Raw genomic sequence first — 21,754 nt, forward strand, 5'->3', positions numbered from 1 at the left:
GTGCTGATGCTCTGCCTCAGAGAAGGGCTGTGGGTGAATGAATAAGTAGGTCGGATAGATAAACCTTTTTCACTGGGCATTTCTGATTCTCACCAGCCCTGCAGGGTGGGGATGGACACTTTGATTCTCCAGGTGAACGTTATCTCTCAGGTCTTCTCCAGCACTTGACATTTGGGGACTGAAACTGTTGATTCTGGTGCTCACACCCACTGCCTCTCCTCAGGTCACTACCAGCTTTGTCTTCCTCCCAGGCTCCTCTTGAGGAGTTTTTTCTGAACCAAAATTCTTAAGATAGTGGACTTGCAGTGAATTAAAAATAAAACCTCAGCATCCTCAGATGACATGTAATTTAGCCCATTTCTACTTTTTTAAAAAAAAAAAATATATATATATTTTATTGATTTTTTTACAGAGAGGAAGAAAGAGAGATAGAGAGCTAGAAACGTCAATGAGAGAGAAACATCGACCAGCTGCCTCTTGCACACCCACTACCGGGGATGTGCCCACAACCAATGTACATGCCCTTGACCGGAATCGAACCTGGGACCTTTCAGTCCGCAGACCGACGTTCTACCACTGAGCCAAACCGGCTTCGGCCCACTTCTACTTTTCTTTATGTGCTCCCCTTCACCTGCTGCCTTCCCACCTCCCACAGGAACTTTAATTTCACATTCAGTTATTTATATTCAAAGATTATCACTGAAAAGGGAAATTACTTTTGCTAACCCTTTTAGAACATTTTAGACAATCAGGAAAGACCTTAAGTAGGAATAACTGAAAGCAATAAAGAGATTCTTTTCCCCAAAGTTTGCCCAGTTAAAAAGTAAGTGCTCTTGTCCTGGCCAGAATGGCTCATTCCATGCACCAAAAAGGTTGCCAGTTTGATTCTCAGTCAGGGCATATGCTCAGGTTGTGGGCTCGATCCCAAATAGGGGGGTTTGCAAGAGGCTAATGATATTTTGCTCTCACATTAATGTTTCTCTCTCCCTCCCCCTTGCCTCTCTAAAAAAATAATAAGCACTCTTTTTTATTAACTTATTTTTTTATTGTTTAAAGTATTACATATGTCTCCCTTCCCCCCCCCCCCCCATTGACCCCTTCCTGGCCACTCCCACCCCCAGGATAAGCCCCCACTGCCCCAGTGTCTGTGTCTATTGGTTATGCTAATATGCATGCATACAAGTCCTTTGATTGATCTTTTACATCCCTCCTCCAGCCCCCCAATAAGCACTCTTATGTGGAGTTTTACTGTTCACATTGCAGAAATACTTGAGTAATTTTCCCTCCTCAGGGCATGCGGGCAGAGCAACAGTGCTGAGACCTTAGGTGTCTCTTTTTCATCCTCTTAGCTGCCTTTCCTCCCTCCCTCACCTCTAGTCTTCTCTCAAAATCTGGACAGATTTGTGCAGCAGCAAACAAGTCATCAGGTGCTTTTGATTGTACCCACCTCCTCCCCAATGTCATTTCACAGAAACAAATGCCATCCTGTGAACATCTGGCATCTGCAGGTGTCACCCAGCTATGGCCCCAGCCTGGTGCCCACCTAGGTGCCCTAGTCTGATGTGGGCCCACACTTGCTTTTCCTGGGTTCTGCTCCCTAGAAATTTATCCCATTGAGTGTGTTCCATCCCCACAGCAGGGAGAACGTAGGTTGTGTGGGAGAGAAAGCAGGGCAGGTTTAAGGGAAGGGGTTAGTGGAGTAGAGTCTTGTGGGAGGTGGGAAGGGCAGTGGCTGAAGGGTGGAGAGGGCCCCTGTTTGGGCCAGGGTCAGTGGTGGGGCTGCCCAGGGGCTGATTGGCTTGGGCAGGTGTCTCCAGAGGACAGAAACTGTGGGAGGTGGCCCATTTCAGGGCATGAAAAGAGGTGGTCTTCGGGGCCATTTTTAAGATAAAACCAGTAGATTTACTTAGCAGCTGAGTTGCATCAAGTACATGGAAGGCCCAGGCTAGGTTCTGAGGAATCAGTCAGCACAGCAGGGACTAGTTGTTCTGAATTCAAAGATTAACCAGGGCCATTCAGCCTATAGATGGCCTGGGAGCCTCAGAATGGACATACTGCCAGGGAAACGGGAGGCAAGGAAGATTGGGGTCCAGGGCTGAGCTGGGAAGTGGAGGCATCCAAGGAAGCCAGGGAGGGGCCTTGTGGTGACTCGTCAGGGAGGTGGAGACTGTCAGGCTTCCTGCCCAGTGTGGTGACTGGCCCCATAAGCCTGCTTTTCCCAGCCCTGAGACCTTTCCCATCTCCTTTTCCAACTGTGGAGCTGGTGGCACTTTCTTTCCCAGGTGCCAGGTTCTTGGTAGTCAGTTTTCTGTCATGTGTCCTTAATGTTGCCTTGCAGACACCTGTATCCATGGTTCTTTTTTAATGTATTTTTATTGATTTAAGAGAGGAAGAGGGAGGGAAAGAGAGATTGAAACATCAATGATGAGAGAGAATCATTGATTGGCTGCCTCCTGGACACCCCCTACTGGGGATTGAGCCCACAACCTGGGCATATGTGCTTTTGACTGGAATTGAACCTGGGACCCTTTGGTCCGCAGGTCAACGCTCTATCCACTGAGCCAAACTGGCTAGGACTCCATGCTTCTTAAGTGCATGTTTGTGTGGTGCTGTGTGTGCAGAACTGTTCATTGTTGAAAATTGTTTAATGAGCAAATTTATTTAGTAATTAATTAATCTTAACAGCAAGCATGGAAACTTGTTTCTTATGGAATATTTATGATTTCAATAGAATTCTAAGCAAGTAGAATTGTAATTGGGATTAGTGTAAGCTTTTATTGTTCTTGATATGTAGTTCCAATTTTTCAAATTTTCAGCTGGAGGAAGCACGTCAAATTCACACTCGTTTTGAAAAAGAATTTAGCTCTAAAAATGAGGAGACAGCTCAGGTTGTTAGAAAACACCAAGAGTTGCTGGAACGCCTGGAGGAGGAGAACTCGGCCAAGACTCGGCTGACACTGGAGCTGCACAAGGCAGAAGGTGAGCAGCCAGTGGGCTGGCAAGGATGGGCTGGAACCCAGGCATCGCGTTGCTAAGGGCAAGTATTAACACAGAATATTTAAAGCAAATGTAAAAGTAAAATAAAGCAGCCAGTTTTGAGACATTGCTGTCTTTTCTCAGTGGAATGAATCATCATTGCAGAGCTACATGCAGTAGCTTGGGGATCACGGTTGCAACAGACAGGCTCATGGGGTGGTCCTGTCCCTTGGCACTTACTTCCTGTTTAGAGTGACAACGTCACACTGTTGTGGCGAGATGGGAACTGTGTCTTCCCATCACGGGCTATGGGCAGTGAGTGCCCCAAGAAGTCACCCCTGAGACCCTGGTGTCTGGTGCTCACAGTGGCCATGTGTTCTGGGTACTTGGCACCACGGTGTGTGTGTGAGCTCACAGGTGTATTGCCTCGTCTGGCAATTCCCACACCTGCCTGGGGCTGGGGTTGGCCCTGTGCCATCCATCTTAGACCCGGCCACAGGTGTGACCACATAGCTCATGCTGGTGCGTGGCAGCCCTTATCTTTGTGGCTGCTCTATTCGCTTCTCCAGGGCCCCTCAGCAACCGTGTTTCTCCTGTCTTCCCAGGCCTCATTGAGGGATTCAAAGTGGAGAAGGCCAGCTTGCAGGAGGCACTAGTCCAGAAGGAGACGTCTGAGCAGGGCCTTGTGGCTGAGCTGGAGAGCCTGAAACAGCAGCTTCAGCGGGTGACTCGGCAGCAGGCAGAGCTGAAGGAGGAGAACGCTGTCCTGTGTCACCAAAAGGAGGTGGCGGCCACAGAAGCGGAAGAGAGAGAGGCTGGTAAGGAAGGCTGTCTCCAGGGCTGGAGGGCAGAGCACGGGCAACAGCACAGAGGGCTTTTCTGGAAGCGAAGTGTGCCATTTCTAGAGGGTGGAGAGGAAAGATGGCGGTACTTTTCAGAGGGAATCTGGGAGTGTGTGACTTTGAGAGGGGTGTGAGGTTAGATTAGCGTCCACCTATCATCCTGGTTCTCATGTCTCTGTGAGGTCAGAGTAACCTCTGGCAATTAGGTCACGGAAAATGTTGGCAACTTGTTTGAGATAAACAGCCAAACCATGAAAAAATGCAGGTGATGTAAAAAATGTTAACCTTAACTACTTTAATGAAAAAACTTTAATGAAAGATATTTCAGACTTTAAAATATTTATAAACAGTCAAAACGTAAAAAGTGTAAAATGTTGAGTTTGCAGGTAGCCATGCCCTCAGTAGCAGATTTGTAATAATCCTGTGCCCGTTCAGCTTTCCCAGAGCCGGTTCAACTTTCCCAGAGCTGTTCCCTGTGCTGAATTCAGGACCCTGTCTGTCCCTGTGCCTGCCTGCTCCCAGTTGAGGTTGTGTAGCTACTGGCTGAGTCATGGTGGGCGGAGCTCCCTGCCTCTCCTTGTCCACAAGGTCTTTACCTTCACTCTGGTTGCAGCTCCATGCCTGTGCTCTGAGCCTTGGTCATTGGTAGGCTACTCACCTGTACAGAAACTTTTCTTCCCTAAATTGTTTTTTTAAAACTTTTCTCAATAAATAATCAGCTTTTGGTTTTGTTCATCATTTCTATTTTCCTTGTCTTCTCTGTTACGGACTGCGACCTCATCTCTCCTGTTTGTTGCCTTAATTCTGTGAGCCCTGCCAATGGGTACTCAGCTCATGCTGACCTGTGGCTCTAGGGTCAGAACATCCCACCTGCGGGCCATATAAGGCCAATAATTTATTTGGTCTGGCCCTGCCAAGGCATTAGGGGTGAGTTAATTAAATTTTTGACCAAATATAGCATGCTAATTTTTAAGTTGATAATTTTGTATGGCCCTCGAGTGATGTTATAAATATCCAAATGGTCCTCAGCAGAAAAAAGGTGCCTCTCCCTTGCTCTAGGAAGGCATTCAGGTCCCACAGGCCTGCCATTTCTTTCAGCAAATAGTGATTTTTAGGCTTGTTCTTGGTTCCCACTCATGAACAAAACTTTAAACTGTATTTATAATCATTTCCAGACCTCTTGCTCAGCTTTCTCTTGTGTGTGTGCACGCCTTTTGTCCCTTTTTCATTTTAGATTAAAGTTTTGGTATTAAAAAATTAGTCTAGCTTTCTCATTTCCCCCCTTATGTGTCAGTTTTTAACCCCTTTATATTCACTTTTTTCTTACATTTGTCTCATATTAACGATTTTGTAAAAAGTACAGCTGTGGGCATCTCTTTTACTCTGTTTACCCAGGTTTTATTCCTGTGCCCATGGCTGTTTGGGTCTGTTGCCTTCTTTTCTGTTTTCCGCACTTCCTGTGGGTGCTGTCACCGCCCTCCCCCCTCCACCCCAATTCCCCACTCCATACATACACAGACAGCCTTCTGCTGACTAATGCTATGTGTCCAGGGCTCCTTCTGCCTCAGGGTCCCTCGTTCCCCAACATTGAGACCTGTCTTGTTTCAACCATTTCGCTCCGGCCCCAGCTATGCCACACCACTGTAAGGCAAGGCTTTTGCCCACATTTGTGTGTATGTTTTGCACACATGTACACACGAGCACATGAGCTCTGTGTATTCTGTGTCATGTGCAAATTGCCATCTAACAGCAATAAGTTGTGGGTTATTTTCTCCTCAACTCAGTGGTTTCAAAGAAGGAAAACCTTGAGTACCTGAATTTTACCTTATCATCATCCTTAAGTGAAGTTGTAGCCGGAAAGATATAATTCTAGATTTGATTTATTTTCCTTTAAAATGTGAGGCTATAACCCAATTTTTCTTTACATCTAGAATTTCTGCTGAGATGTTTTTATCTTGTTTATTTGCAGGTGATTTTTTAGAAATAACTCTTTGATGTTCTTACATGTCACTAGGGTGGGTTTTTCACATCTTTCCTGTTCTGTCTCACATTTTTTTCTTAAATCTGGGGATTTGTCACTCATTGTTTCTTCAGACTTTTTTTTCTTTTGTTTTCATCCTCTTCTGTCCCTCTGGAGCTCCTCATAGGGCGTACTTTGCAGAGGAACAGACCTTCCTTGTGCAGGGACCCTTTATGTCTCAGCCTGCAAGTCCGTGTGATGGCCCCTCCTCCTCTCAGGGGTGACTGGTCCCACACCCTGTCCGTTCAGACTCATGGTTACCCGTGAGCACTGGTACTTCCAGCCCGTTCTCCTCCTGCAGGTTCAGGACCTTGTGGGATACACAGATGCGGGACCATCTCAGGGGCCACACAACCCAAGTGGCTCTGACTCAGGTTGGCCTGGACCTGGCTGCCCCCTGGTTCAGCCCTTCTGTGGCATCATCTCTGCCCACACCTGGCTTGGATCCTTCCTGGCTCGGCTCCTCCTTGGCTCTTCCCAAGGCTGTGTCCCATCTTGCAGAGAGGCCTGTCCCACCTGGGTGCCCGCAGTGCCTCGGAGAGGAGGGAGCTGGGCCAGGGAGGGACAGCTATGGAACTTGCTCCGGGGCCCAGACCAGTCTCTCCTTTGCTTTGTTTTGTTACCAGGAAATTCTTATACTTTCTTTGGGATCTTCTGGGTTTGCTTTCATTTTCACATTGTTAATCCCGCTTAATTTCTCACTTGATCTCTGTCCCTTCCCCTCACTCTGCCACACAGTTGTGTGATCCCAGCTAGGGACTTGGCTTGTCAAACCAAAAGTGCTGGCCCTCCTGTGTGAGCTGTTTGATGTGCTTGTCAGCTCTTCAAGAGTTTTGGGAGGTCCTGGCATCTCCTGGGGAAATTCAGCTCTTCTTTTTGTCTCCTTTAAAAGCCTTTGGATCCAGAACCTGCTCTGACACCTGAGCAAACAGTCCTGTCTCAGTCCATTCAGCTGCTGTGACAAAACAGATGGGTTGTTCATAAACAGCAGATATTTATTGTCACAGTCCTGGAGGCTAGAAGTCCAAGGTCAGGGTGTTGGCACGATTGCCTTCTGGTAAGGGGCCTTTCTGGGTCACAGACAGCATCTTCCCACTGTGTCCTCGCATGCCAAAGGCCAGGGTGCGTTCGGGATTCTTTTAGAAAGGCTCTACCTCCCAAGGGTCCTGCCTCCTGATGCCATCACATTGCGGGTCAGGATCCAACATACGGTTTTTGGAGACAGACATTTAGACCCCTAACTAAGCAGGGTGGTTTGGAAGTGCACGAGGTTTAGAGGTCGTCCAGGGCCAAAGACATTTCTTGCTGTTGCCACTGTCCTCTTTCTTGTTTCCAATGATCACATTCTAGGTCGCACATTCTCCTGTTTCATTTCTGAAAGTGCTATGTGTTCATTTGTAGGCGTTCCTGTCACTATAGCGCACAAGGACTCAGGTTTGTGAAAACAAACAAGTGATGTATGTGCCATATGCTGTGTTTGCACCAGACTTCGCAAATGTTTGACTGAAGAGCAAAAAATATCCCAGAGCTTTTTTGGCATACTATTAAGTAAAATGATAACTTTCATCTTCAATATCAGATGTATAAGTGGGCATGCCTTCCTCCGGTGATGCCTCCGGCAGTAACTGAGCTACAGTGTGCTGTTGTGCAGGGCTAGGGGCTACGGGGCCCTAGTTGGGGGCGGGGTGGGCCTGGTGGAGCTCCTTTGCTCTCGGCCTTGGCAGCCACGCAGATGCCTTCCCCTTAGGCTCACTTGCATGTAGGCCATGTGAGCCGGCAGCCGGTGTCTTTTCTGCAGCACAGAGCCCTGAAGGCCTCTGTCTGGGTGGACAGCAGTTACATGTGAGCCTTGTTTCGTGTCTCTAAGGGCTGTGAATGACGCTGACCTAACTGCATGTTTAAGGCTAATTTACTGTAATTGCAAACTTACTAGCATAAAAATTTACTGAGACTGTTGTTAGTGGTGATAGTAATTTGTCATAAATAATTGACAGATTTTTATAAACCAGAATAATTAAACTCTGAAAACGGGTGAAATGTAAATAATATTTAGTATTTCAGTTTAGTCTAAACACTTAGGGTTCCACAGAGGCAAGCCTCCTTTGAGATGCTTGATTTATAGCTCCCACTTGAATTGCAGCCTTCGCCGCAGCACCCTGCATTTATTTATTTATTTATTTTAAATCCTCACCCGGGGATATTTTTTCCTTTTCCTTTTTTTTTTTTTTTTTTTTTTTTTTTTAAAGCGAGAATGAAAGGGAGGGAGAGGGAAAGAGAGAAACATCTACATGAGAAAGACACATATATATTGGGTTCCTCTTGCTTACACTCTGACTAGAGCCAGGGACCAAGCCTGCAACCAAGGTATGTGCCCTTGGCTGGGAATTGAGCCCACGACCTTTTGTTCTGCAGGCTGACCACTAAATCAAACCAGCCAGGGCTGCACCCTGAATTTATTTATTTATTCATATCTTTATTGATTTCAGAGAGGAAGGGAGTAGGAGAGAGAGAGAGAAACATCAGTGATGAGAGAGAATCATTGTTTGGCTGGCTCCTGCATGTTTCCTGCTGGGGATCAAGCCCACAACCCAGGCATTGAACTATGGAATTGAACCATGACCACCTGGTTCATAGGTCTACACAATCCGGAACCACACTGGCCAAGCCTCAGACAGGACTTCTAAGTTACATTTTATTTTTCCCTATTGGGGATTATATGTGAAGGTGTAATTCCTAGAAAGTTACCTGATAACTGTCATTTGGGAACACCAAGATGAATTCTTCTCAGGCTTTCTTGTTACATTAGGCAATTTTCATGTAAAGGTTGCAATATTAAAATTTTATTTATTTATTTATTTATTTTTGCAAATGTGCTTGAGTTTGTTTTCGGCGGGTATTTGGCTACATTGCAGCTATGTTGTTGGGACACGAGCTCGGTGTCTGACAGAACACAGGCCCATGCTGATTTGCAGGATCTACATTCCCTCATTTTGAGGTGGCTCTGCGGCAGGAGAGGGAACGAAGGTTAGATCGTGCTGTGTCTGTGGGGAGACTGGAAGCCTTGGGGACCCGGTGCTCCAGTCTCTGGCTAAGACTGGGTCTCGAGCTGCCAGGGAGCTAGCCATGGTGTCATGTGGGGCTTGTGCCGTGTGGCGTCACTGCTAGTAAGCACATGTTGGTGTTTCTGGTGCAGCACAAGGACCATGCCCCGTGCTGAGGGCCTCCCCTTCTGTTCTCTGCCACTGTAGCCCTTCGGAGGGAAGTGGAAGCTGCCACCACAGAGCGGTTGGAGACCAGGCAGCAATGTGAGAAAGACCGGGCGACTCTGCATGCCCAGGTGAAGCTCCTGGAGGCCGAGCTGGAAGAGCAGCTCTCCCGCCATCAAGCATGCGCCTCCCAGGCCGAGGAGCTCAGCGCCCTGCGGCAGCAGATGGTGTCCCTGGACAAGCACTTGCGCAGCCAGCGGCAGTTCATGGACGTAAGAGCTCTATAAATTCTCTTTGCCTCCCTGAAAGTCACCTTTCCAAGCCTGGTCCTTCTCAGGTCATTAAGCTTCTGTGGCCTGATGAGAAGATTAATGTATAGTAGACCTTCACGTGTCCTTGTCTCTTGGTAGATAGTTCAGACGTTGTCAACGTTTGATATATGATTCTGAGGAAACACCCATGGTCTTATGGCCACGCTCCTTGTAGTGGCTTGGGCAGGAGTCGCCTGCAGTGAGTTACAGGCCCTGTGTGCCTGAAGCCAGCTTGGACCTGCGCTCTTTGCCCTTTCTGACATTTCTCCCTTTCAACATTTCAGAAGCCTCTCCCTCATCCCCTGGGAAGGCCCTCCTCCCCATTTAGCTCTCCTTCCCGCAATGTCCACTCAAGGGGCCTATTGTTCTGGGCAGTGGCCACGTGTATGAAATGGCTGTAGCATCAGACCTGGAGCCTTCTCTGTCCATCTCGTACCGTTCAGTGGTTCCCTTTAGGGGGGAGTGGGTGCGACTGGGCAGTGACATCACAGTAAGCAGCCCCCACAATCTGCCTCTCGTAACAGGAGCAGGCCGTGGAGAGGGAGCATGAGCGGGAGGAGTTCCAGCAGGAGATCCAGCGGCTGGAGGAGCAGCTCCACCGGGCAGCCCAGCCGCAGGCCCGGGGCTCCCGCGACAGTGATGTAAGTCAGTCTGCCATGGGCTACAGGCGTGTGTGGGGGAGCGATTTGTTACAGTGTTTTTAAACTTTATCTTTAAAAATATTTTTGCCTTCCATGTACACGGCAATGACAGCAGGCACAGCTGGATGAGGAGGTATGTGACCTCTGTCTGTGCCCTGTCCACCTGCATGGCTAGTGCATGTGACATATGGGCAGTGGTGCACCTGCTTCTGCATCTTGCTGCTTTTTCTCGCATCATTCTGCTTAGTCTGGAACTGTCTGTTTCCTCTTGTCCCGGAGTGGCTGTAGTCAATTTGTTTATTCTTTTTTAAAATTAAATTTATTTTGAGAAAACTGTGGTTTCAATTGCAGTTGTGTGAGAAACAAGACACACAGAGATCCTGTGTGCCCTTCTCCCAGTTTTCCCAGTGGTGACATCTTGCAGAAGCCAGCCCAAGGTCACAGTCAGGATGTTAATGTGCAGACGGAGCTGCATGGGGCTCTCAACCAGATCCCCAGAATAGTTTCTTATTTCCGCGTGGTTATACAAATGGACCGCAGTGGGCAGCCTTCGGGGATTGCTTTTCACTCCGCCTAGAGATTCTCTGGTGATTCATCCAGGTGGCTGCTGTATCTGTGCTTCATTCTTGTTTTTTATTGCTGACTATCAAAACTATTCCTCACTATGAAAACTCATTTTAATAACAAATATTATTTTTTTATTTTGTTATTGAGAGATTCCCAATCCTCTCTGCAGCCTAGGTCTACAAAGCCACGTAGAAGATCAGTTTTCTCTGAATTTCCTTGGTTACTTTTTTATTTTATTTTTTTATTATTTTTTAATATATTTTATTGATTTTTTACAGAGAGGAAGGGAGAGAGGGATAGAGAGCTAGAAACATCAATGAGAGAGAAACATCGACCAGCTGCCTCTTGCACACCCCCTACCGGGGATGTTCCCGCAACCAATGTACATGCCCTTGACCAGAATCGAACCTGGGACCTTTCAGTCCGCAGACTGACGCTCTATCCACTTAGCCACACCAGTTTCGGCTTGGTTACTTTTTTATTTGGGAAATGGTTGGGTTGGTTTTTTTTTGTGTTTTTTTTAACTATTGTTTTTTAAGCATTTTTTGTTGTTTTAGGTTGAATTGTTACAGGAAAAATTGAGAGAAAAAACAGATGAACTTAATGAATTGGTGATGAAAAAAGAATTAGCAGATAGACAAGTATTGATCCAGGAAGAGGAAATTAAACACCTGGAGGAGACAAATGCCAATACTAAGAGGAAAGTGATCCAGCTCCAGGAAGAACTGGAGAAGCAAAGAAAAGCTATGAAAGAACTACAACAGGTAAACACCCTATGTTGTGTGGGATTCTGTCCAGGTCCCCGTTGTTGGTTCATCACTGAGAACTCTGAGCTGCTTGGGGCAGGTGGGCGAGGTGGGCCCTCCTTTTCACGAGGAAGACTGGTTAGGGAGGACCTCAGACCAACTGTTGGCAGAGTTCCCTCTGACCTCTTGGCTTTTATTTGCTCTAATCTAAAGGAAAAATGCTTTGTACGTCTCCTGCACGATTTGTCCTCTGCTACATCACTTCATGGGTAACACTTCTGGTCACCAAGCGTGTAGGGGTTTCCACCACACCAAACAAGTGTTCAGTTCTCAGCAGATTCCAATGGGGTGTCTTAGAACTTAGTTCTGATACCATCCTCCTGAGTTAACGTCAGACCCCACAAGTTAAGGGCTCAACCTTCCACCCCTTAAAACATCAGATGCCCATCCGAGGTCCAGGTTGTATAGATCAGAGGTCTCCACAGTCCCTCCTTGGGTTTTATTAATTTGCTAGAGTCACTCACAGAACTCAGAGAAACATGTTACTTAGTAAGTCACCTTTTGTTATACAGGATATAACTCAGGGACAGGTGATAGAAGAGACCCACTGGGTGAGGTGTTGGGGAAGGTGCACAGGGCTTCTGTGCCCTGTCCAGATGCCCCCTGTCTCCTTATCTTCATATGTTCAGCAACCTGGAAACTCTCTGAACTCCCATCCTTTGGTTTTTTATTGGAAGCCCCATCACCTAGGTGTGATTGATTAAATCATTTGTTGTTGGTGATTGGTTCGACCTCCAGCCCTTCTACCTGATCTCCAGGGGCGGACTAAAAGGTCCAACCTTGTAATCACATTGTTGGTTCCCTGGCATCCATCCTTAGGTGACCTTGGGTCTTTCTAAAAGCCACCTCAGTAACATAAACTCAGGAGTGGCTGGAAGGGGCTTGTTAATGAATATTAAACACCTTTGTCACTCTTTTCACTCAATTCCAAGAGCTTTAGGAGTTCCGTGCTAGAAGTCAGATAAATACCAGTATTTATTTTTATTATAAATTACAATATCATATTTATTATAATAGCGTTTTATAACAATTTTTATAGTACTCCTTAGTAATTTCATAAAGTAAATTTTCAAGATTTTAGGTTTAAGAAAGTTATTTCATTAAATACTTAGCACTAGTTACAATTATTTTCATTTTTGAGTTTAGTAACTGTCAATTCCCCCAGAGAAAATGCCTCCAGTGAGTTTTCCTGGTGGTGTTTGGATGCTTTTGTTTGTATCTGAACACTAGGATGAGGCTGGAGGGCTGTGCTGAGGGTAGGAGACCTGTGGCATTTCTGGTTATTCAGCATTTCCTCAAAAGCAACCACTTCTGATACTTCATTTATTTAATGAGCTGGAGGTTAAAAGTTACATGAAAAGTGATGCTCCTTGAGAAATTTCATTTTTGAATCATTGGTTTTGTCCTAAGACAAATTCTGCTTCAAGGAGGCTAGTTTTTATCAGGTATGTTAGGTTCTTGAAAATGCCCATGAAAGCTATTGAAGGAGTCAAGCTTGGCTCTTATCTCAGGACACCAACCTGGCCAGTTTCACCTCTTTTCACTTCCTTTCATCACTTGGAGGGGAGTGGTGCTTAGTAGTGACTTGGGACAGTTCCTCGAAACTGCTCTCCTACCACCCCCATCCCCCGCTAAGCAAACATTTACTGAATTATTAGATACCAGGGGTATAGGAAATGCCTTTTTTTTTCTATACAAAGTTGGACCAATGTGTTGTAACTATTTTATCCATATTAAATTTTCTTTGAAAGCTTCTTAACAGGCTGTTAAAATTCTTTGTATGCATATATTTTCATCTATTGCCCTGTTCTTTGGCAAAGTCTCTTCAGTTTTTTATATTTGCTAACAGTCAGAGACTATTTTGTATCTTGTTGAATGATTACTAAGGATCAGTTCCTCCAGTGTAATCAAGGGCCACCAGTGGCTCTCTGTTTGGGATTGCATCCTTCACCAAGCAGATCTCTACTCTGGAGCGTGGCTGGGTCTGGGGATCAGGTGTGGTGCGTGCAGGTGTGTGCAGGAAGTGCTGGGGATGGTTTACACTTTAATAGACAGCACATTGAGGCCCCTGATTCTTGAAATACTTGCCTAAAGTACATCTCATTTTTTCTTAAATAGGATAAAGAGGCACTACAGCAACAGCAGATGAATAACTTGCTTCTGGTGTCCACATTGCAGTCTAAACTAGATGAGGGCAAATGCTCTGTGCCTCCTGTGGACAGCTGCCCCGAGGACCCAGAAATCCAGTTAGAGGCCGTGCAGAGGGCACTCTTGCAGCGGGAAAGCGAGGTAAGGGGAGGGAGATTGGACGGGTTTCCTCTCTTCAGTGCCTGACACGTGTCCTCTGCACGGCTATGTAAAGGGCAGGACGTCCAAATGATAACCTCAGTGCGCTTGTAATTACCGCATATTCTTTGTAATTTTTAGCATTTTTATGTGAGTTATAGTAGTAATTTTTTTGGCATGTACTTTCAAATATTTTAGCATAATTTTAGTTATTAAATCATTTAGAATATTAGGTAATTTTTAATGTTTATCTTCATTTGTTTCACTAAAAGGTTTTAGACTTAAAAGAACAATTAGAAAAGGTTACAGATGACTTAGTTAATAAAAATGAAGAAGTACTACATCTGAATTTGAAATTAGACCTGCAGAACAACCATGCTGCCATCAGCATCAGAGGACTGCAAGAAGAGAATGCGAATTTGAAGGTAATGTGACCAGACCCACTTTCTGTCCGTTAAGTGTTGCAGCCCAACATGAGAACCATTATTTACAGGATCTGGGTACCTCAGGCCTTCCCAGGAGACTTCCTTCTGAAAAGAGAAGTGATTTCAGAAAGTGCCTGGCTTGTCTGTACTGAGGTTGGCACCTTGGGCAGCTCAAGAAAGTGTAGTGTGGAGGCAGCGCCTCGGAATCATGAGTGGAAAGCCAGAGTCACCTTGACTGGGGAAGTTGACATGCTTTCACCTCCGCACCAAACTCTTGCTTTTGGTTTGCAGCACTGATGACAGTCATGCCTTTAAGGCTGCTTGTAGGAGAGGCACTTCCCTAACTGCCAGGGAAACAAATCATAACTTGGGAACGATGGCCCTGCTCTGGCTATTACCACGGTGCCCATTCAGGATGGAAACAAGTCTGTTTTTAAATCTTCTGTTATCTTAATGAAATTGTGCTTTTCAAGCAAAAACGAAAAATAGCCCTCATATAGTGGACATGATAAAGCTGTAAAGAAAACAAAATCTTAAAAGATGGCCTTGAAATATATTGAGTTTAGAATAGTGGCGTATGATGTCAACCTGGCAATTGTTTGATTTGTGAACTGATAGCATTGAAAGAAATCCTCTGTGTCATTTGTGCCTAATCCCCCCAAAGGCTTGCAACTGCGCAATTTAGAATATCTTCAGTGAAAAGGAGTTTTAGATTGGTCCTAGAACCACTGCTTATCTTTTCAGTGGGCACTCATCCTTAATTACTACGTGAGGAGCATATAAGAACGGGCTTCACTTACTCTTTGGTGATTTCTTTATTGCCCCCTAACTGCTCCCCTGCTGGCCCAATCGCCCTCAATTGCCCCAAACCAAACATGTCCAACTTGCAGCTGGTGGGCCACATTTAAATGAGTCATGTGACCTGCCGGCCATGAGTTTGACATGCTTGCTTTAAACAAAACGTGTAGTAACTGATTTTAGAAAACCAAACTAATATGTCACTTTAAATAGAAGCACTTTAATAGAAAAAACATTTTCAAATTGAGTGTTAGTATTGAAACTACAGGCTTATTTATTAGGATAGCTTATGTCTGTAAGGCCTGGGGACTAGTCCCACAGTAAGGCTTTATTATTATTGTCATTTCAATAGGAATTTCTGCAAAACAAAGAAAAGGAGATCCTGTGTTTGAGTGAGCAGCTGGAGGCCCAGCTGGCTGGGATGGGAAGTGGCGCTCTCAGCGAGGTAGGTGGTCCTTTTGGTATGAAGGCATCTTGGGCTTTCATGTTCTTGGTAGTTTATAAGTGTGACCTTGGGTCAACAGAGACCTCTGGGGTGATACTACGTAAAGTGTATAATGGCTTTTCCCATGAATTTTGATAGAAGGTATAAGGCCCGAGGCAGCTGCTAGAGTAAAAAGAAGTTTTGTCTGAAGTTTTTTGTGTCTCCAAATTTCACTGTGACAAAGGCTAATGAGATATTTATGATCTGTATTGGTATCTTATATATTTGGCAAAATTTAAGAATATTATTTTGTGTTTCTTTGAGGAATGACTTTATTTTTTATTTAATATATTTTTATTAGTTTCAGAGAGGAAGGGAGAGGGAGAGAGAGATAGAAACATCAATGATGAGAATCATTGATCAGCTATCTCCTGCCTGCCCCCTACTGGGGATCAAGCCCACAACCTGGACATGTGCCTTGTCTGGGAATGAACTATGACTTCGTGGTTCATAGGTTGATGCTCAACCACTGAACCATATTGGCCAAGCTTAAGGAATGCCTTTAAAACCAGCAACTAATTATTAAAATTTTATTTTTCAAATATATTTCACATATAGTATTATATTAGTTTCAGGTGTACAGCATAGTGATTAGGCATTTCAATACTTTTGAAGTGATCCCCCTTGATAAGTGTACTATCTATGTGGCACCATACAGAGTTATTGCAATACTAGAGGCCTGGTGCATGAAATTCATGTGCTGGTTGTGGGAGGGGGGTGTTCCTCAGCCCAGCCTGCACCCTCTCCAGTCAGGTACCCCTTGGGGGATATCCAACTGCTGGTTTAGAATTGGGTCTACACCAGCAATCAGACATCCCTTTCACAATCCGGGACTGCTGGCTCCTAACCACTTGCCTTCCTGCCTGCCTAATGGCCCCTGATTGCTTCTGCCTGCCAGTCTGATTGCCCCCTAACTGCTCCCCTGCTGGCCCAATCGCCCTCAATTGCCCTCCCCTACAGGCCTGGTCCCCCCCAATTGCCTTCCCCTACAGGCCTGGTTTCCCCCAACTGCCCTCCCATGCTAGCCTGATCTCCCACACTACCCTTCCCTGCCAGCCATCTTGTGGTGGTCATCTTGTGAGGGCGCTAGGGCCACCAAGGCTTTTATTAATATAGATTACTGATTATATTTCTTATGCTGTACTTTATATCCCCATGACTATTCTGTAAACTTGTACTTTTTAATTTCTTCACTTTTTTCACTCAGCCCTCCAACCTAACCCCCTCTCACCTGGCGACCATCAGTTTGTTCTCCATGAACTTGTTTCTGTTTGTTCATTTATTTTGCCTTTTAAATCCCACATATAAGTGAAATTATATGCCATTTGCCTTTTTCTGTCGGACTTATTTCACTCAGCATCATATCCTCTAGGTCCAACCATATTGTCACAAATGGCAAAATTTCATTCTTTTTTATTGCTGAGTAATAATACATCTTCTTTAGCCAATTGTCTATTGATGGACAAATCATACATCCAATAAGGAGTTAATATCCAAAAATAAATAAGAAACTCATACAGCTTAAAACCAAAAACAACAATATTTCAATTCTTCCATATCTTGATTCCATGTCTTGGCTATTGTAAATAATGCTGCAATTAACACACGGGAGCATATATCTTTTTGAATTACTATTTTTGTGTGCGTTTTTTGTTTGTTTGTTTGTTTGTTTGTTTGTTTTAAATAAATACCCTGAAGTGGGATTGCTGGATCATATGGCACCTCTAATTTTCATTTTTTTTGAGGAACCTCCATACTGTTTTTTATAGTGGCTTTACCAATTTACATTTTCACCAAGAGTGCATGAGGGTTCCCTTTTCTCCACATCCTCACCAACAGTTATTTGTGGATTTATTGATGATAGCCATTCTGACAGGTTTTAGCTGATTATCTCATTGTGATTCTAATCTGCATTTCTCTTACAATTAGTGACATAGAACATCTTTTCATATGTCTTTTAGCCATCTGTATGTCTTTTGGGGGAAAAGACATACAGATGGCTAAAAGGTCTTCTATTTAGGTCTTCTGCCCATTTTTTTTTATTAGATCGTTTTGGTTGCATGAGTTTCTTATTTATTTTGGGTTTTTTAAATTATGTTATTTTCTTAGGTATTTATGTGTATATTTATTTATTTGTTAATTCCCACCTGAGGAAATTTTTTTCATTGATTTTTTTAGGCCAGTTGGCATGTCTCAGTAATTGAGATGAAACAGGAGATAAGGGTTCAATTCCCGGTCAGGCCATATGCTCTAGTTGTGGGCTCAATCCCCAGTGTGGGGTGTGCAGGATTCAGTCAATCAATGATTCTGTTTCATCATTGATGTTTCTATCTCTGTCCCTCTCCCTTCCTCTCTGAAATCAATAAAAATCTACTTTTAAAAAATCAGAACGACACCTAAAATCTAAATTCTCCCTTTAGGAAAATCAAACAAATCAGAGTTGTTTAAATATTAACTAAATACACATTTAAAAGGTGGCAAAATATTAGTATGAAGGTGTCACTGACTGGGAAGTGGCCAAGTTAGATCTTCCTCAGAATTCTGACAAAAGAGGGCTGGGCTCTGGGGCAGTGCCCAGCAGCCTCAAGCGGAGTATCCGAATGAGCTGCCCAGCAGCAACAGGGTTTTCCTTAGAGGTAGTTAAGTAGTTGGGATACAGCATTTTGGGAATTTTTTATATATTAACTGTTATTTGGTTTCATTGTTAGTTCTTACAGCTGTTTTGTATTTCAAGCTGAGAAGACTCTACTCTTTTTTAAATTTTTTATTTATTTATTTATTTTTAAAATATATTTTACTGATTTTTTACAGAGAGGAAGGGAGATGGATAGAGAGTCAGAAACATCGATGAGAGAGAATCATCGATCAGCTGTCTCTTGCACTCCTCCTACTAGGGATGTGCCCGCAACCCAGGTACATGCCTTGACCAGAATCGAACCTGGGACCTTTCAGTCCGTAGGCTGACGCTCTATCCACTGAGCCAAACCGGTTTCGGCTCTACTTTTTTTAATTTTTTTATTTTTATGTTTACCTTTATTTTATCTTGTTTTCTTGTGGTAGGAACACTTAACACAAGTTATTCCCTCTTAACAAGTTTTTAAGTGTACAATACAATATTGTTAATTATAGGCACAATGTTGTACTGCAGATCTCGAGAACTTCTACATCTTGTATAGCTGAAAGTGTATGCCCATTGATAAGCAGTTTTCCATTTCCCCCTCTCTCCTAGCCCCTGGTAACCACATACTAGTCTTTGATTCTGTGAGTGTGACTATTTTAAATACCTCATATCAGTGGGATGAATGTAGTATTTGTTCTTCTGTGATGTCCTCAGATTTTATCCAAATGGTGATAAATTTTAGTATTTCTGTTTTTAAGGCTGAATAATATTCTATTAAATGCATACAAATTTTCTTTATTAATTCATCCACCAGTGGACATTTAGTTTGTTTGTGAATCTTAGCTTTTGTGAACAGTAGCAGGGCATTGATTCTGGGGTGCTAATATCTGTTCGAAATCTTGATTTTAGTTCTTTTGAATAAATACTCAGAAGTGGGATTTCTGGATCATATGGTAATTTTTATTATTGAGGAACTCATACTATTTTCCATAGCACCATTTTGCATTCCCATCAACAGTGTGTGAGACGCGTCTACTTCTGACAACGAATTCAGAGCTGTAAGTTGAGAGGGGGTTCTGAAGGCAGTTATGTAGTTTGCCTCTGAAACGTGCTCTTTCTGCAGGTTATGTACAGTAGAAGCTCTGAAGTCGAGGAGCTGAAGTCCATTATTGAGACTTTGCAGGAGAACCAGGAGCGGCTGCAGAAGGATAAAGCAGAGGAAATTGAGCAACTGCACGAGGTCATCGAGAAGCTGCAGCGAGAGCTGACCCTTGGGGAGCCTGCCAAGCATGAGCTCAGTGACAGCCAAGCTGAGGATCTCCAGAGCGAGCTAGAGCGTGGGCTGTACTGCCTGCAGGCCGAGGGAGCCGAGACCCAGGCCACGCTGCAGGCCGAGCTCCAGAATGCTCTTGAGGCCAAGGAAGCTCTGAGCCAGCTGCTGACTGAGCAGGAGCACCAGCATGGCCAGGCCCTGGAGGCCCTGCAGCAGCGCCTGCGGGTTGCAGAGGAGGCTGCCGAGAGGCAGCTGGCCCAGTTGAGGTCCAGTGCTACCCTCCGGGAGGCGGAGGTGCAGGGCTTGGCCTCCCAAATTCAAGAGTTTGAGGCTGCCCTCAAAGCAAAGGATGCAGAGATTGCCCAGAGGGATTTGGAAATTGAGGCTATAAACAGAAGGCGCTCAGCCCACTCCACAGAACTGGAGGCCATCCTGCAGGCCTTCACCTCCCTCCGCCGCACCCTGGAACAGCAGCCCCCGGGTGCCACACACGAGCCCCCGGAGTTGCAGCGGCTCCGAGTTCAGTGTGTCCGCCTCAGCCACCAGCTGCAGGCACTGAACCAGCGGTTTCTGCGGTGCCAGAAGGAGCTGGATAAGCAGCAGGCGTGTGGGTCGCCCGTGCTCCATCGTATAAAGGGCAGCTTCCAGGGACAGGTGGCCAGGAGTGACAAGGCCTTGTGTGGTGAAGAGCCGGAACAGAATGTGGGCAACAGGCAGCTACCTATGGCCTCCCATGGTCAAGCCGATGATCCACAGGTGGGCCTGGTTCCCCTGTAGCCCCACAGGTGCAGTCTGTGTGCAGAGAGCAGGAGGCCCTGACCCACGCAGCTGGAGGTGGAGCACTGGGCTGGACCAGAGGGAGTTGGGGGTTTTCTGAGCAAACAATTATTTTTCTTACTCTTCTGTTTTTAAAAAAAATATATATTTTATTGATTTTTTACAGAGAAGAAAGGAGAGGGAGGGAGTTAGAAACATTGATGAAAGAGAAACATCAATCAGCTGTCTCCTGCACGCCCTCTACTGGGGATGTGCCTGCAACCTAGGTACATGCCCTTGACCAGAATCGAACCTGGGACCCTTGAGTTCTCAGATTGACGCTCTGACCACTGAGCCAAACTGGTTAGGGCTGTTTCTGTTTTAATTAATGACTCTCCTCTCTGGTGGGTAGTTTCCAGTAAGTGGCTCATGCCTGGGAGGAGAAGTGAGTCTGCAGCTGGTGGTGGCTGGGGCCCTTGCCATTTAGGATCCATATAACCTTAAGTTAGGGCACATGTATGCAGTGAGATTAGGCTGGGTCTTGCTCTTTTGTATAATTTTAAACTTATTGCTATAAGTTATTAAAACTTTTAAAAACACTTCTTTTTTTTTGATAGGGCACACTCAGTGATACGGAGCTCAACCATGTATTAGACATGTAATCAAATGGTTTATCTTTTATATTATAGTGTAAAATGTTTCAAGCTCATTTGGGGGTGGGGAACATGCTTCAGTTTATGTTTGAGTAGAGTTCTGGGGCCCTCCCCCCAATCAGCTTGGGGTTCTGTGTTGAGTACACCCCATTCTACCACAGCTGGCACCTGTGCCCTCAGAGCCCTCAGCCTCCAGCACATCTGTCCCATGGTGGTTTATGAGCAGACAGCAAGGTTGCAGCATGGTTCTGGTCTCACACTTTAGAGCTCCCTGCAGCTGGCCTCCCTGCATTTCTGACATTCCGTGTGTTTGGTATAATCTTGATGGCATTGTCCTTGTGTTTTTCCTCTTACTGTAGAGCCCAGTGAAAGGTGATCTGCAGCCTGCCAAAGCCCTGGTGACGGGAAACCACACCGGCCTCCACAAACAAGACAGCATGATGTCGATGCTCGCGGTCTGCCAGAGGCAGCTGGAGTCTGAGCTGCTCCTTGTGAAAAATGAAATGCACTTGAGTGCTGAGGACTACGGCAAAGCATCAGGGACAGTGAAGGTACTTAGGCTCGTTTCAGGAGAGACAGGCATCCTCTCTGGCATTTTGTTGAGGGGACACACATACTACGTAGACCGTAGACAGTGACATGTTTTCTGAATCTATCATATTCTCATAGCTATTCAGATTTGCTTTGAAATGTCCTACACGTTTCATTTAGGCACTCTACGAGCTAGTTTTTTGTTTGTTTTTAATATGTTTTTATTTATCTCTAGAGTGATAGAGAGAAACATCAATGAGAGAGCAACGTTAGCAATGGGCTGCCTCCTTCACGCCACCTACTGTTGATTGAGCCCGCAATATGGGCATGTACCCTGACCGGGAATTGAACCGTGATCTGGTTCATAGGTTGAGCACACATCAGCCTGTCTGGATTTGTTTTTTTAATTTCCTTTTCAGATTATTCATTGTTCGTGTAGAGCAGTAGTTCTCAACCTTCCTAATGTTGCGACCCTGTTGCTATTTCATAACTGTAATTTTGCCACTGTTATGAGTTGTAATGTAAATATCTGTGGTTTCTGATGGTCTTAGGTGACCCT

General features: G+C 45.0%; 1 protein-coding gene across 14 annotated transcripts in view; it reads left to right on the forward strand.

Moving 5' to 3' along the window:
• PCNT (pericentrin) overlaps positions 1 to 21,754 on the forward strand; it is an 85,717-nt gene that overhangs the window by 36,924 nt on the left and 27,039 nt on the right. For 7 of the 14 annotated variants that reach the window (XM_084872206.1, XM_084872200.1, XM_084872199.1 and 4 more), the window contains 12 exons: positions 2,817 to 2,979; positions 3,582 to 3,794; positions 7,240 to 7,272; positions 9,087 to 9,316; positions 9,880 to 9,996; positions 10,109 to 10,129; positions 11,121 to 11,327; positions 13,488 to 13,658; positions 13,928 to 14,080; positions 15,231 to 15,323; positions 19,106 to 20,011; positions 21,024 to 21,215. In XM_084872206.1, the coding sequence (XP_084728332.1) occupies positions 2,817 to 2,979; positions 3,582 to 3,794; positions 7,240 to 7,272; positions 9,087 to 9,316; positions 9,880 to 9,996; positions 10,109 to 10,129; positions 11,121 to 11,327; positions 13,488 to 13,658; positions 13,928 to 14,080; positions 15,231 to 15,323; positions 19,106 to 20,011; positions 21,024 to 21,215 (2,499 nt within the window). The remainder of the gene's footprint in view (positions 1 to 2,816; positions 2,980 to 3,581; positions 3,795 to 7,239; positions 7,273 to 9,086; positions 9,317 to 9,879; positions 9,997 to 10,108; positions 10,130 to 11,120; positions 11,328 to 13,487; positions 13,659 to 13,927; positions 14,081 to 15,230; positions 15,324 to 19,105; positions 20,012 to 21,023; positions 21,216 to 21,754) is intronic. The other 7 variants (XM_084872209.1, XM_084872203.1, XM_084872207.1 and 4 more) reach the window with 4 other exon arrangements.

This window comes from Pipistrellus hanaki, assembly GCF_964339955.1.
Source record: "Pipistrellus hanaki genome assembly, chromosome: 2".
Classification (NCBI taxonomy): Eukaryota; Metazoa; Chordata; class Mammalia; order Chiroptera; family Vespertilionidae; genus Pipistrellus; species Pipistrellus hanaki.